We start from the raw sequence: 12,649 nt of genomic DNA on the forward strand, positions 1-12,649 counted from the left end.
ATGTACTTATCAGACTTGTTAAATGATATACTGCTATTTCCTCAATTAGCAAGTGCAACATGGATTTCCTTGCAATGGTATGAATGAGTACAAAAAGGGAACAAACTGATTCATCTGGTCTCCATACAAAAGTCCTCTTCTCTCCTTTTTCTCATTTGCTCAGGTTTTACTGTATTTTGAAAACAACAAAGTGAAGCCTAGCTAATTCTATGTCATGAAATGCTTCCAGAAACTATGCAGTAAATATCTATCAATATTTTTCCTTTCATCTCCCTCATTTACCTGTCTACAACGCATTCTCTGCATAAATATCAAGGTTTGATGGGTACTATTGTTATCCTAGGGCAGGATGCAACACTCAGCCTCTGGTTTAGAGGAAGCAAAACATTTATGCCTTGTTTTCCATATAGAAGTTAAACCACATTAGCAAATGACCTTGTCTTAATTGCTTCTGTTTCTCAAGGTTGGTAGTCATGGCAGCAAAAGACAAGTTCATGTTTAATACTGTCCAAACAGGTCATGGCTAACCTGGCAATGCCAGAAGAGATGCTTCCCTAGTAGGTCTAAGTCCACAGAAAATATTTAAGGGTTATATAGGTCAGATTGAGGGGACATGAAGTTAATGACAGGATGCAATGTTTTCCTCACCGTAGAATGAAGACCTAAAGTACTCGTTTCTCTTTCTCCTGGCACACACACAACTCATTGTCTCCTGGAACTTCCCAGATTTTTTAGTGGATATTCATAATTGTTTGGAGAAACCATTTTGCTTTGAATTGAGAAAAAAAATTATTTAGATGGAACTTCTGACTCAGAAGAAATTCTCAGGTCCCACTAAGGACATAAGTAATAAAAGAGAAAATCCTAGAAGTTTTGTTGGACCTATGGACTGCAACAGAAGCACAAGAAAAAGAGCAATTCTCTAGCTTTATTCTTCAGAAGTACTGCCATACTTGTCTGCCAGAAAAACGCACCATCTCATCTCTGAGATGAGAACGACTGACAATAATGCCCCTTGTATCCTTCAGTATGAGTCCTTAAAATCTTTCCATGTGAATCCATACTTCTAAGAGCAAAGTTCGCCAGATCTTGCCAAAAAGCAAATCAGACAAACCTCCCCAAAACAAAGAAAGATTAACTTAACTTGGTCAGCTCTCTGCCGTGAATCATGCTGAAGCTTTACAGGTAATTCTACTGGCATCTGAGGGTGCAGCAATGAGAAGCGGGGAATGGAGGGAAATGCTTATTCCAGGACTGTCCCTGAACAAGCATCTATGAAATTTCAGCTTTATCCTCCCATAAGCCATTTCTAGAAGTGATGCAGGCACTCTGGAGTACCTATCTATCTCTAAGTGTTTATTTAGAGGCCTGCGGTACTTACAGAAAATAAGATAAGGGTGCTTTTAAAAATAGTTATTCCTTACTTGAAATATTTAAAATTTACAGAAGACATTATTCTAGCAGAAGGCAAACTTAACAACATAAAATAAAACACGGATTTAAAGTAAACATTAAAGACAAAACAAAATACATATAGAATAGAACCCAAGGATAAACTCACATTTTTGTCATAAACGTTTCTAGAACATGGTTGTCATCTGTTATTCCTAAGACTTCTGACATTCGGGCATACACCTGGAAATAAACATTTCAACAGTAACATATTATAGACATTCACAAGAACCAGCAGTTTAATTTATTCTAAAACCTTTCCCTATTTTTGCAGGAGAAAAGTACAGGCACACATGCCTGCTGTTCCAATCTAGCTAAAGCATTTGTAAGAGATCATTTACACACTGTATGATGTGGTTTGTGAATTTTGGAGCCAATCAGCTTTTAAGTGCCCTTGCAAACATTTCTTCCCACAAAAGAGAGAGAAAATTTTCACATTAAACTCACTTTATGGTTCACAGAACAAACCCGCCTCTTTTCAAAAAAGTGTTTTATTACCGATGTTGCAAGGGGACAGAGAAAACATTCTTTTGTTGGTCCCTGTCCTCAGTGGGATACGATTCAGCACTGTCCCTTAGCTTCCACTTTCACGTTGCTGCACTACCAGTCACAAACTAGAGAATCAGGTACTCCTCAGGCATTCAGTTTTGTGTTCTCCCTTCCTGGGGCAGCCAAGTAACTTCTAGTTGTATACTTTTTCCCTCTGCTTCAGATCCATGAGAAATTACCAGCCGAGTTTTCCAGCACCCCACCTACCAGGTCACACTGCTGTTATGATGCAGCAGCAAACACACAGCACACACCAAGTGTAATTTTTTACTTACTGTGTAATCTTCATACAGTTTTTTAGTAGTTTTAGTAGCCAAACATTTAGTTTGGATGAAAATGTTTATTTGGATTAAATCAACTTGAGAAATAAAAGGGAAATGAGCACTGCAAAACTTCTCAATGCTCTGCAACTCACTCGAGCCTGAGCTCAAGTAGCACTGCTATTTGCTTACGACTAGGCTAAATGCAGGTCGGTACATTTCATTTCGGTCATTTCAACCTTTAGTGATACTAAAACAAGTATTATGGGTTACATGTAATTCTTCCGCATTATGTGATCGAGTCAAGTATCACCAAGGTCTGAAGCGCAGCACCGAGCCCAGCACAGGCAGCCTCAGTTCCCCAGCAGTGAAAGCCTGGTGCCATCTAGCTGTCAATTTTGTTCGCCAGCATTATATATTCTACACAAATACCAATGAACGTTAGATAACTTAATACCTATGTTACTGTATCTAAATTTGCTTGTACCAACTTCTGTTCTGCTACTGATGCAATGCTACAACTTTGGTTAAAAAGCAAACCAGCAGTATTCTACCACTGCAGAAGTCAACAAAAAAAATATAATAATTGTATTTTCATGTTCCCAAAAATTCAGTTTTAAATTGGAGCATAATGAAGGCATGAGCGAATCAACTTGCAGCTGTAACCAGAAATTGCATCAACATCAAGGATAATTTACTTAACTTGTAAGGTAAAATATCACCTTTTGTAATTGCATGAATGCAGTGTTCTGTGACAGAAGTCAGTAGCAAAAGGACAATCAAAATATGAAAAAAGGAACATACTATTTTTCAAACCTTGCAAAATATCATATTCACACTGTAAATGCAAAGCTACGATTTGCAGTAAACCGCAGCTACAATAACATATTCAAGTATAAAATTCCTATCTTCCAATCTAAGAAAAAAAAAGCACCGCTAAACAGCACATTGCTGAAATGGAGCAGCTGCAATTTTAGAGACATCTCCGAATTCCCTTCCTCGGGAAGAAGGGGAAGGGGAAGGAGGAGGGAAAGCAGCCGGGGGAGTGCGACGGGAGCACTCTCTCTGTTGGCAAACGGGGCTCTAAGCCACGGCTGAGTTTAACAAATAAATACTAAACCAGCAGTCAGTGTTGACAAAGAGCAGTGCTTTAATCCACAATTATCCTTGTAACTCTTACTACTCCTTTTATCATCCATTAGCTTTGATTCCCATTATCCCATCAAGAACTGTGTCAACGCTTTTGTCCCTGGGGATTTCCCACAACTACTAGGATCTGACAGCCAAGCTTGAGTGCTAAGCAGGATCATTACCTCTTAAATCCACTTATCTGATCCACTGAATAGTAAATTGAAAAGCTCATTAACAGCAACAATCTGATTTGTTTTCGCATGTGACAGGGTCATTTCAAGTCAGCATGAATACAGTGCTGGTAATAAAAACTACTACCCGGTCTGTAATGTGACAAATTGCAAGCTAAAATAAACGTGATATTTTAAACACCTTCTTCAAAATCATTTTCAAACTGAAACACACTCTTAGGATGTAAAAATAGAAGAGCAAACAGCCCCCAACCACAACAATGAAATGCCCTTAGACTTTTAAGCACTATAAAAAATTAATGATAAAGCATTTTGGACAGATCATAATAAAAAACACTTCAGCAACAAAGACCGTGCTACGTATTCAAAAGGAGAAGGAAAACACTGTTGAAAGGGGTCATAAAAGGATGTGGAATTGCATGTGGAAGTGATCTCATCCTTGTTCGCATCACGGAGCCGCGGAGGTGAACGCGGAGCTGGGGAGGCTGCGCCTGCGGGACCGGGACCGGGATGTGCCCAGGCGCCCACCTGCTGGCTCGCCCCCAGCCCCGGCCTCCCCCTTCCTCCTGGCAGCCAGAAAGAAACAAGGCTATGTTTGCAGTTCCCCCCGGAGACTTCGAGTAAGGAGCAGGATAATTAACTTTCAGTAGGAAACAACCAGTTTAAGACTTCTGTAAAGCCTTTACACAATTATTCCCAAATCCTTACAACTGTGGGATTTGTAGCTTCCAATACAAACCCTGCATCAACACACAGCGCTGGGCGAGCATGCTGTGGTATCGCCACGAAATGTGAGCTTCTGAACCATCAAATATCGCATCACTATCATCATCTCAACGTACATCGGTTATGAATTAAAGTGAGAAATGCACAGAAGTGGTAACATGAGGCTACAATGTTAGGTAAGTTTCACCGGTACAAGCACTTAACCAAAGCCCTTAGAGCAAGCTGGGCTGATACCACCACGTCAACCCAAAAGCAACAGCACTGGCTGCAACACTCACAGGTGACAGCAATAGTCATGGGAGTGATGATAAGGGAAAGACCAGCAAAACACCTTCAATAACAGCTTCAAACATATTAAAGCAAAAAATCATGGAATTGGTCAGGTTGGAGGAGAGCTGTGGGCTCACCAGGCCCAGCCACCCCTGACCGCGTGCCCCCACTGAGCCGTGTCCCCAAGCACCACGTCCACACGTCCCTTACACACCCCCGGGGTGGGGACCCCCCCAGTGCCCCGGGCAGTCTGTCCCAGCGCTCGGCCACCCTCTGCGGGACCAAATTCTGCCTGAGGGCCGCTCTGGGCCTCCCCTGGTGCAAGTTGGTGCCATTTCCTCACGTCCTGCCGCTTGTCACCTGAGGGAAGGGACCAACAGCCTCCGTTCAGGTAGTTGTACAGAGCAACGAGGTCTCCCTAAACCTCTTATTTTCCAGACTAAACGATCCTAATGCCCTCCCTCAGTCACTTTTCCTAAGTCTTGTTTTCTATCCCATCCACCAGCTTCCTTGCTCTTTGCTCCACTTCACAGAATAGGGAAATAGATTTGTGAATAGATGTATAAAATGAAAGGCACCTCGGTGGAATTGGCGTGTTTAAGGGAGCCAGCAGGTTCACCAGCTCTGGAGCCAGTGAATCCTTTACCAGCTAGCAGCTTTACCAGTTATCCAAATCTCATAACCTTACACTTCCCATCTACTTGAACCCCACCTGCTGCATTTCAAAAAGAAAGAAAATAAAATTGTGGAAGCAACACTTTATAAAGCAAAACATTCACATGTAAATACAACTTCAAACAGAGAAATAATGTGGTAATTACACTAAAACTTTATTTCTCTGACTTCTCTACTCTTTGGCCCTAGATATGTTTAACTTTGCTTTGTCTTTAAGGTCTTCTCTTTTTGGTGCTATCGTTATAACTCTGAAGAAGCTAATTATGTCAATTCTTAAATGTGAAGCAGATTACAGAACTGGGAAGCTCAGAATATGAGTTCCTAAAGGTTGTATGGCTATATAATGACAGTCACAGAAATTCAATAACAGCACTGTATGGAATGTACTCAAACGCACCCCATGAAACAAATTAAAACAGAGCAATGAATCTCTCACACTGTGCAAATAAGAAAACACAAGAAAATGTTGGTTTCTATATGTTTCATAAGGGCTATTATAATGAATTAAGATTTTGGATAATGAATCTTCAGAAAATTACAGTAAAGTTATTACCCGTAGGCACAGCATAAATGCTTAAGATATTATAACTTCCTTGAAGCTCTGCAGGCCTTGCTGCAGAGAACTATCAGTGTAACATTAAAGTATTTTGTCATGAATACAGAGGGCAAAACCAGACCTTAACCATATTTGCTCCAAAACTGATAGCAACTGCATGGAGACAGCTGCTGCCAAAGAGGCTGGCGTGGCTGGGCTGGAGAGCAGCTCCCCACACAGCCCACCCCAGTTCTGCAGGCAACTCGCCCAGTGTCTGGGCTACCACAGCAGCTTCCTGGAGGTGCCACCCCACCTCTCTAATACATCTACACTAAACCCACTAAGTTCCATGCTAATCGAGACTTTCTTTCCAGGTACAATTTTCACCGATTTTTCAAATTGAAATCTGGTATTTTAAATTTTAACGTGCAGAAGCTCCATTACATGTAATTTGGAAGCTAGATTTCTGCTGCATGATCAATGAGAAACTGAACTTAGTCCCCTAATTAATGGATCAGAGTGCCAGATCAACAACTTTTGCCTTCCAACCAAAGTAAAGGCTTAAAAAGCCTTCACTTTTTTATCTCATCCACAGCAGAGGAAACCTTGGTTGCTCATAAAGCCTCCACTCCTGACCAGCTGTCTGAAAAAGGTAACATCTCCAAACACTCCTAACTCTGAGTCTAAACCCAGAGGATAATCTGTTGTTATATAGTTAGCTCCCTACAAGAAAAAAAATTCTTAATAGGCCTTAAGAACTTGCCTCAAATACTTTCAGATGGGATCTCTGAAGAGCAGATGGAAGTTGGGCACTGCACTATACAAAAAGGAGGCTGTCCTCCCACTCGGTGCTGCATGTGTTTGTAAGCAACCAGAGGAAATACATCAGTTATATAAATAATGTGCTATCCACTGCCTTACCTACACAGCCAGCTTAATCAAAATACTATTCCTCAGTTGACAGACACCTACCATAAAACAACATTTAAAAATTAGGGTATTGTTACTGCAACCGGGCGGAATGTTGTAGAGTAAGTACACTGAGTGGCTCAGAGTCATAGTTACAGATTCTATTTCCTTGGTGGGCTACTGTGTCCCCGCGAGTCCAGACAGTACGAGGAATGAGCTGTTCCCTCACGGGATGTGTTCCAAGCCCCTGCTCTCTTAGCTCCATGGAGCAGAGGATTCACAGGGTGTGGGTGTCATTTGCTCCCTGCCTCTTGCTCCATTGAGTGCCTGAGCAATGCCAGCAATAAACCTTTTCTTAAGTGGAAATCGGTCTTTTCATTTCAATGACTTCCTCTCAGCTTTTGTTTTTATTTATTTATTCATTTTCCAATTCCTCTATTTTCTGAAAATCTTGAGAGAAAGCCCTATAATTCTGGAGGACTTGCTACGGGAGCTGTACTACCAACTAACTGCTGTTACCGCCAATGCAGCATGAGGACCATGCTCTGAAAAGAAATCAGTTTACCTGCTAGGTCTTAGCCAATTGTTAAAAAGGAGTTTAGCTTTAGAAGTCTTTAGACTATCATTCTTGTAAACCACTGTTACAGATTTCTAATTCCTTAGCCTATTTTGTATTAATAGATGTTACTTTTGAACATCATCCCGCTGATTTTTAGTTTTCAAGGCACAGTTCTAGCAGTGTACAGCTTTCATGGAAAACACAGACACTGCAGAGATTCAAGCCATCTAGGCAGTCATCTATTTGTTTTAATAAGAAAGTAAAATGCTGCTTTAAAAATCCTCTAAATGATTGAAATGAAACAATACCATATAGATTACAATACATGAGTAGATTTATTCTTGTACTGGAGTCAGAAAACTCCCAAACCTGAAGTAGCAGTAATCTATGTTCTTACCTGTCCCTGTCCAGCTTAATTTTATTCAGCTGCTTAATTGCATCTAAACAAGTGGCCCACTCAGCATGCTTACGTGCAAGCAACTTGACCATTTGATATCCTTTAACACCAACATTAGTTTGGCACTTAAAGACAAGTAATAAAAATCATAGCTATTTATTTCTAAAATTTCTATTTCTAAAACTATTTCATTGTACTGACTTGAGCATAGCTGCAGGTGTTATGCATCTCTCAGGATCAAGCCCTAAGCACACCAAATTTAGTGATATCACATATTTTAAAAAGGTTTTGCACCGGAGCTGTACATCAGTGCTTTTTGCACATTTATCCCACGGCATAAGGAGAGGTGTTACAGCCACCACAGCTAATACTAGCAATTTGAACAACCCTCTTTGGCAAGCCAGAAATAAGATAATTGTTCAACATAGGCTGGCTCTTCTGAAATACTGGAAGCATTGCCTGTAATTATAGACATCTGTCATTGCTAGCCACTCAGTAGTAACCCTGACATCAATATACAACTATAACACTAAACTGCCTGCAGGCATAGCAATGGAAGCCAGATACGAGAGGCGGGCAATCATCTGCCTCATCCAAACTATCTGTCAAAGGTTCCTAACCACAAATAGCTCTTACGTTTTGTATCCTTAGGATAATATGTTGATTTATTTTAGATCCTCTAATATTTACAGTCTAGGCCATCTACTAAAATAAAGAAACAAACCTTATGGCTAATGGAGGCAGTTACCGTTCAAAATCATCACGAAAGGTCATAGCTCACCACTCAAATGTTAAACACTGATGGCTGTTTTGAACATGCACCTGTGTATAAACTTCCCTGCTCCCTCCTCCAAAATCATACGTGATCATTTCCAACTACAATTTACAATGATTGCTCTTTTCTTATCAGCCAACACTTCAGACAACATGAGGAAATATTTACATTTTGAGCACCTGGAATTATCTTTGCAAAAATGCCCGCGGTTCGCTGGACATACCAGTATGTTCCAGTGTCCTGGGGTTCACCAGGTGAGTACAGAAAATGGTTGGTGTTTTGCAGAATTATCTGTAACACCCAACTTTGAAAAAGGAATTAGTATTAATCATATAAAATATGTTTATGGATTAGATACTTCATCAGCTCTTAGCAGGAAGCTAAATTACACTCTTGGCCAAGGAATAAAGTTTCTTGAAATTCACGGATAAATGTGGATCATTTCATTTTAATTTTAAGGTGAAGAGCATGCTGAAACCCTCCATCTCTACTTTTTTTGTCTTCATTTGAAAATCAATCTCGGAAAGGGGCAGAAAAAGATTGTAGGTTTAAACTAATTAGGAATTAACAACCTTACAATTATCATAATTTGTTATTAACAAAACTGTGATTTCTTAGTATGATTCACAACAGCCTCTGCTGAAGAGAAACTATTAATTACTAGACAGACAGTTAGCTTACAAGTGAGCTGCATTTTAAAAACCTCCTTTAAAATACAATTGCTAAATGCCTTACAGTGCTGTAATGTGAGACAGGTTCAAATCTTATTACTTCACTGAAATTAAAACCTAAGTTTTAATACTGTTCAAGTCGAACAATGATTCCACACTTTATTGCTTTTGAAATCCCTTGATGATCATAGGAAAAAATGCCCTCGAGAAAAAGAGACTCTGTTTTCGATAAACAGAAAATACAGTTTGCACTCTTAGCCTCTTTGTCATCACAAAAAAAGGATTTAATGCCAATTCTTTAAAAAAAGACTTTTTTCACAAAATGTGCACCTTGTGTGCCATTTGTAAAATCAGCTCACTTTCTTTTATTTATTACTGCAGCGCGGCAAGGCAATAAAGCAGCTACTGATAGCTAATAAATTACATGCCTTTTAAAACAATTCTCCAGCTACAAAAACTTGTAACTACAAAGGCTTACATTTACATGGTACATCGTGTGAAATGTCTACATTTATGTTCTATTTAACCACATAAGTAAAATCTGACCCTTTATTAAACTGCCAACTCTGAAGCACGGGTTACACGAGATTAAACAAAGGGTAACTTTTTAAGGCTCTCCTACGGATTTACATAATTAAACTTAAAATGCAACTGAAAATTGGCTTAAACAGTTCAGGTGCAAGCTATTTTAAAAATTAAATGCATTTTTAAGTATGACCTTCAAACTACCTTCAGGAAAAAAAAAAGCAATCACACATTTTTCCAACTATTGCATGATAACAAACATTTACCTCTAAATCTAAAAATTGCATAAAGTTTTCAATAATAATAGCAACATATTACTGCAATATAAAACAATAACTTTCCATCACATACCATGAATACCAAGATTTGTATTTTTAATTAAAGTAAATGTCAGAGCTTTGGGAAAGCATTTTTTGGTTAAAACAGATCTGAAACAAAAAAGCCCTGCAGTCTTATTTCTTTAGGATATGTTTTAAATCTATATGTATCTACTGAACTCATTAAGCTGCTCTTAATGTTTTTTCTTTACAGCCTACCTACTAATTAGAGTTAATCTGCACGGAATACTGAAATGCATTGTCTTTTGGTTTTGTATTGCAGTATTTCTGGACTGATGGGCTAAACTATTTTCAGACATTTGTTTCTTACAATGTGACTGCCTCACAAATCATTAAACAAAGCATCATGTTCTTTTTAACTGTCTTCATATCTTCATGTATCTACATTTAAGATGGACAGTTCTATTAATTAATTTCCTTCACTCAGTGTTATTTCAATAACATCTGTGACTTTGGTACTGCTTTCCTCACAACTTTCCTCATTGCTGTAGTTCCAAAATGGCAGTTCTATAATTGAGCATGAAAACAAACCTTAACTACCTACTAATAATTAAAAGCACTTAAAATACAGCTACTCAATTTAAGAAAACAGCCCACAACATGTTAGTAAAGATGCTGCACGATTCTAAATTCCTCACCAGGCACACCACCAACACGACTATCAATCATTTTGAATGGAGATGCTGTGGGGCAGATCTTTCAGTCTGACTGAGCACTGCTTGATGCAAAATGAGATGGGAAATAGTTTTCAGACACTTTTCCACTCCCTGAATCCTCAGACCACTTTTCCCTATGGTAACCAAAAGTCTACTTTGGTAATAAGTATTTTCTAGTGTTTTATACATGTAATAACAACTTAAGAATATTAAGACAATGACATTCATTATATAAAGCCAGACAAAATGGAGGTTTAACCAAGGAGGTTAAACCAACCAGACAGCTGAAAAAGCAATGCAATGTCCATGGTTTCTTAATTCAGGTTAGTCTACTTGTGAGGATGAAACACAGGTGTAATTTTACTATGGTACAAAATAAAGAGTGAATGGTGCCTGGCATAGCTATACCATCCATAACTGGATTTTTAGAAAAAAAACTCAAATAGTGGAGAGGGAATTTAACAGGACTTATGAACAAGAGTATGGTTCAAGAGGAGTTACAGATATGTATAAATGCAACAACAGTGATATTCAGACATTGAAAATTCAAATTTTGAACTTATCAGCAAATGTAAGTTGATCCAGCAAGAGCTTAGCAGGAAGGAATGGCACAGTCTCACCCATGCACACAAGGCATTTGAGAGCTGTATTATATGGAGAAAGCTGTCTATAGCAAGCTTTTGTTAAATTATCGATCATAAATGTAGCCACAAGTTGACACAGCATACTCTAAGTTAAGGACTTCCAAACATGAATGTACTGTACAGATAAGTGTAAAAATAGAGCCTACTCTATCACCAACAGGGAATAGAATTATAGTTACATTTATTGAAAAGCTTACAAAACTAACAAAAAACTAATGAAAGTGATCAATCAAAATTGGTGAAGAATCTTGATCGATAATTATTCTCAGCAATGCGAGAAGTTTCAGACTTCAGCCCCTAATGTTAAAAAGAGGGAGCGACACTGAACTTGAACACTGAAAAACATACAGCATAAACTGTCTTGGCTTTGGCTGGAAAAACAGACGAACATCCAGGCTAAGAGGGAAAAATACAGAACAATTCAAAAAAGACCATCACATCCAACATTTCAATTAGTCACACTAGAGTGCAGACAGTAAAGAACACCACAGTTCATGTTCCAGAATCAAGAAGCGATACCAGACAACCTAACAAGCAACACCCAGAACAGCCAAATTTCATCCATGCACATCTTCGGGTCCAGGACGACTTGAAGTGTGGCCTCATCACCTACATTCTGCATGCACTTTTTCATGTTGTGCCATCTTTTTATAATATGACTGATAGTAATGGTCTTTAGTAATATACAGAACATTACAGAATATTTTGGTACATTTTGCTAACTTCTGAAGCAAACAAGATAGCCAAATCTATACAAACATACCAGGTAAGAGAACACTGTCAGATATGCCTCTACTCTACCACCAAACAATCTGCAATGCTTGAGAAGCAAAGCAGTCTGGTAAGGCTCTGTGCTATGATGTGCTGACTCACACTTAGCTTAAGAACAGATATTGCAAAATTAATTTAACTCTAAAAGCACATTCATTTAGATGATGATGTAAAAAGCAAAAATTAGTAATATTCTCATTGTTACTGGTGTTCAGTAAATTAGAATGAAATTGGTTGTTTTTAAAAAAAAAAAAAGCATAAACTTGAATGTAACTGTGCTGATAAGAGCACAGCCAGTATGGGCATTATTTTAATGCTACTTAAATCATCAGCTCCTGAGTGTATTTTTTTTTTACAAAATCTAAAATGATATTTAAAAATCAACTATATGTGCTTCTACATACCTTCTGATAAGCTGTTATTGTGTATTTGACATCTATACAAATCATTTAATACTTAAATTGATATAAAAATCCTGCTTCAGAAATAAAACTTTTGTTCCCATAAGACTGCTTTCTCAATAGAGCTACACGCCTCAAGAAACAACTCGTCAGTAGTGAGAATGCTCTGGAGAAATAATATGGAGCCTTCCTCGTGGCCTCCCTAACTGCAGTT

The 12,649-nt window shown here is 38.6% G+C and overlaps 1 protein-coding gene across 10 annotated transcripts in view; it reads right to left on the minus strand.

Annotated features, from left to right (window-relative positions):
• The window catches only part of RANBP17 (RAN binding protein 17), a 159,957-nt gene that overhangs the window by 74,196 nt on the left and 73,112 nt on the right, over nucleotides 1-12,649 (minus strand). For 9 of the 10 annotated variants that reach the window (XR_011101293.1, XM_068697834.1, XM_068697835.1 and 6 more), the window contains one exon: nucleotides 1,562-1,635. The exons of the other annotated variant lie outside the window; for it this stretch is intronic. Coding sequence is in view for 8 of the 9 variants with exons in the window: in XM_068697834.1 (XP_068553935.1) it covers nucleotides 1,562-1,635 (74 nt within the window). In the remaining variant the exon portion in view is untranslated. The remainder of the gene's footprint in view (nucleotides 1-1,561; nucleotides 1,636-12,649) is intronic. 10 annotated transcript variants of the gene reach the window in all.

Source organism: Anas acuta, chromosome 14 (genome assembly GCF_963932015.1).
Source record: "Anas acuta chromosome 14, bAnaAcu1.1, whole genome shotgun sequence".
In the NCBI taxonomy this organism is placed as follows: Eukaryota; Metazoa; Chordata; class Aves; order Anseriformes; family Anatidae; genus Anas; species Anas acuta.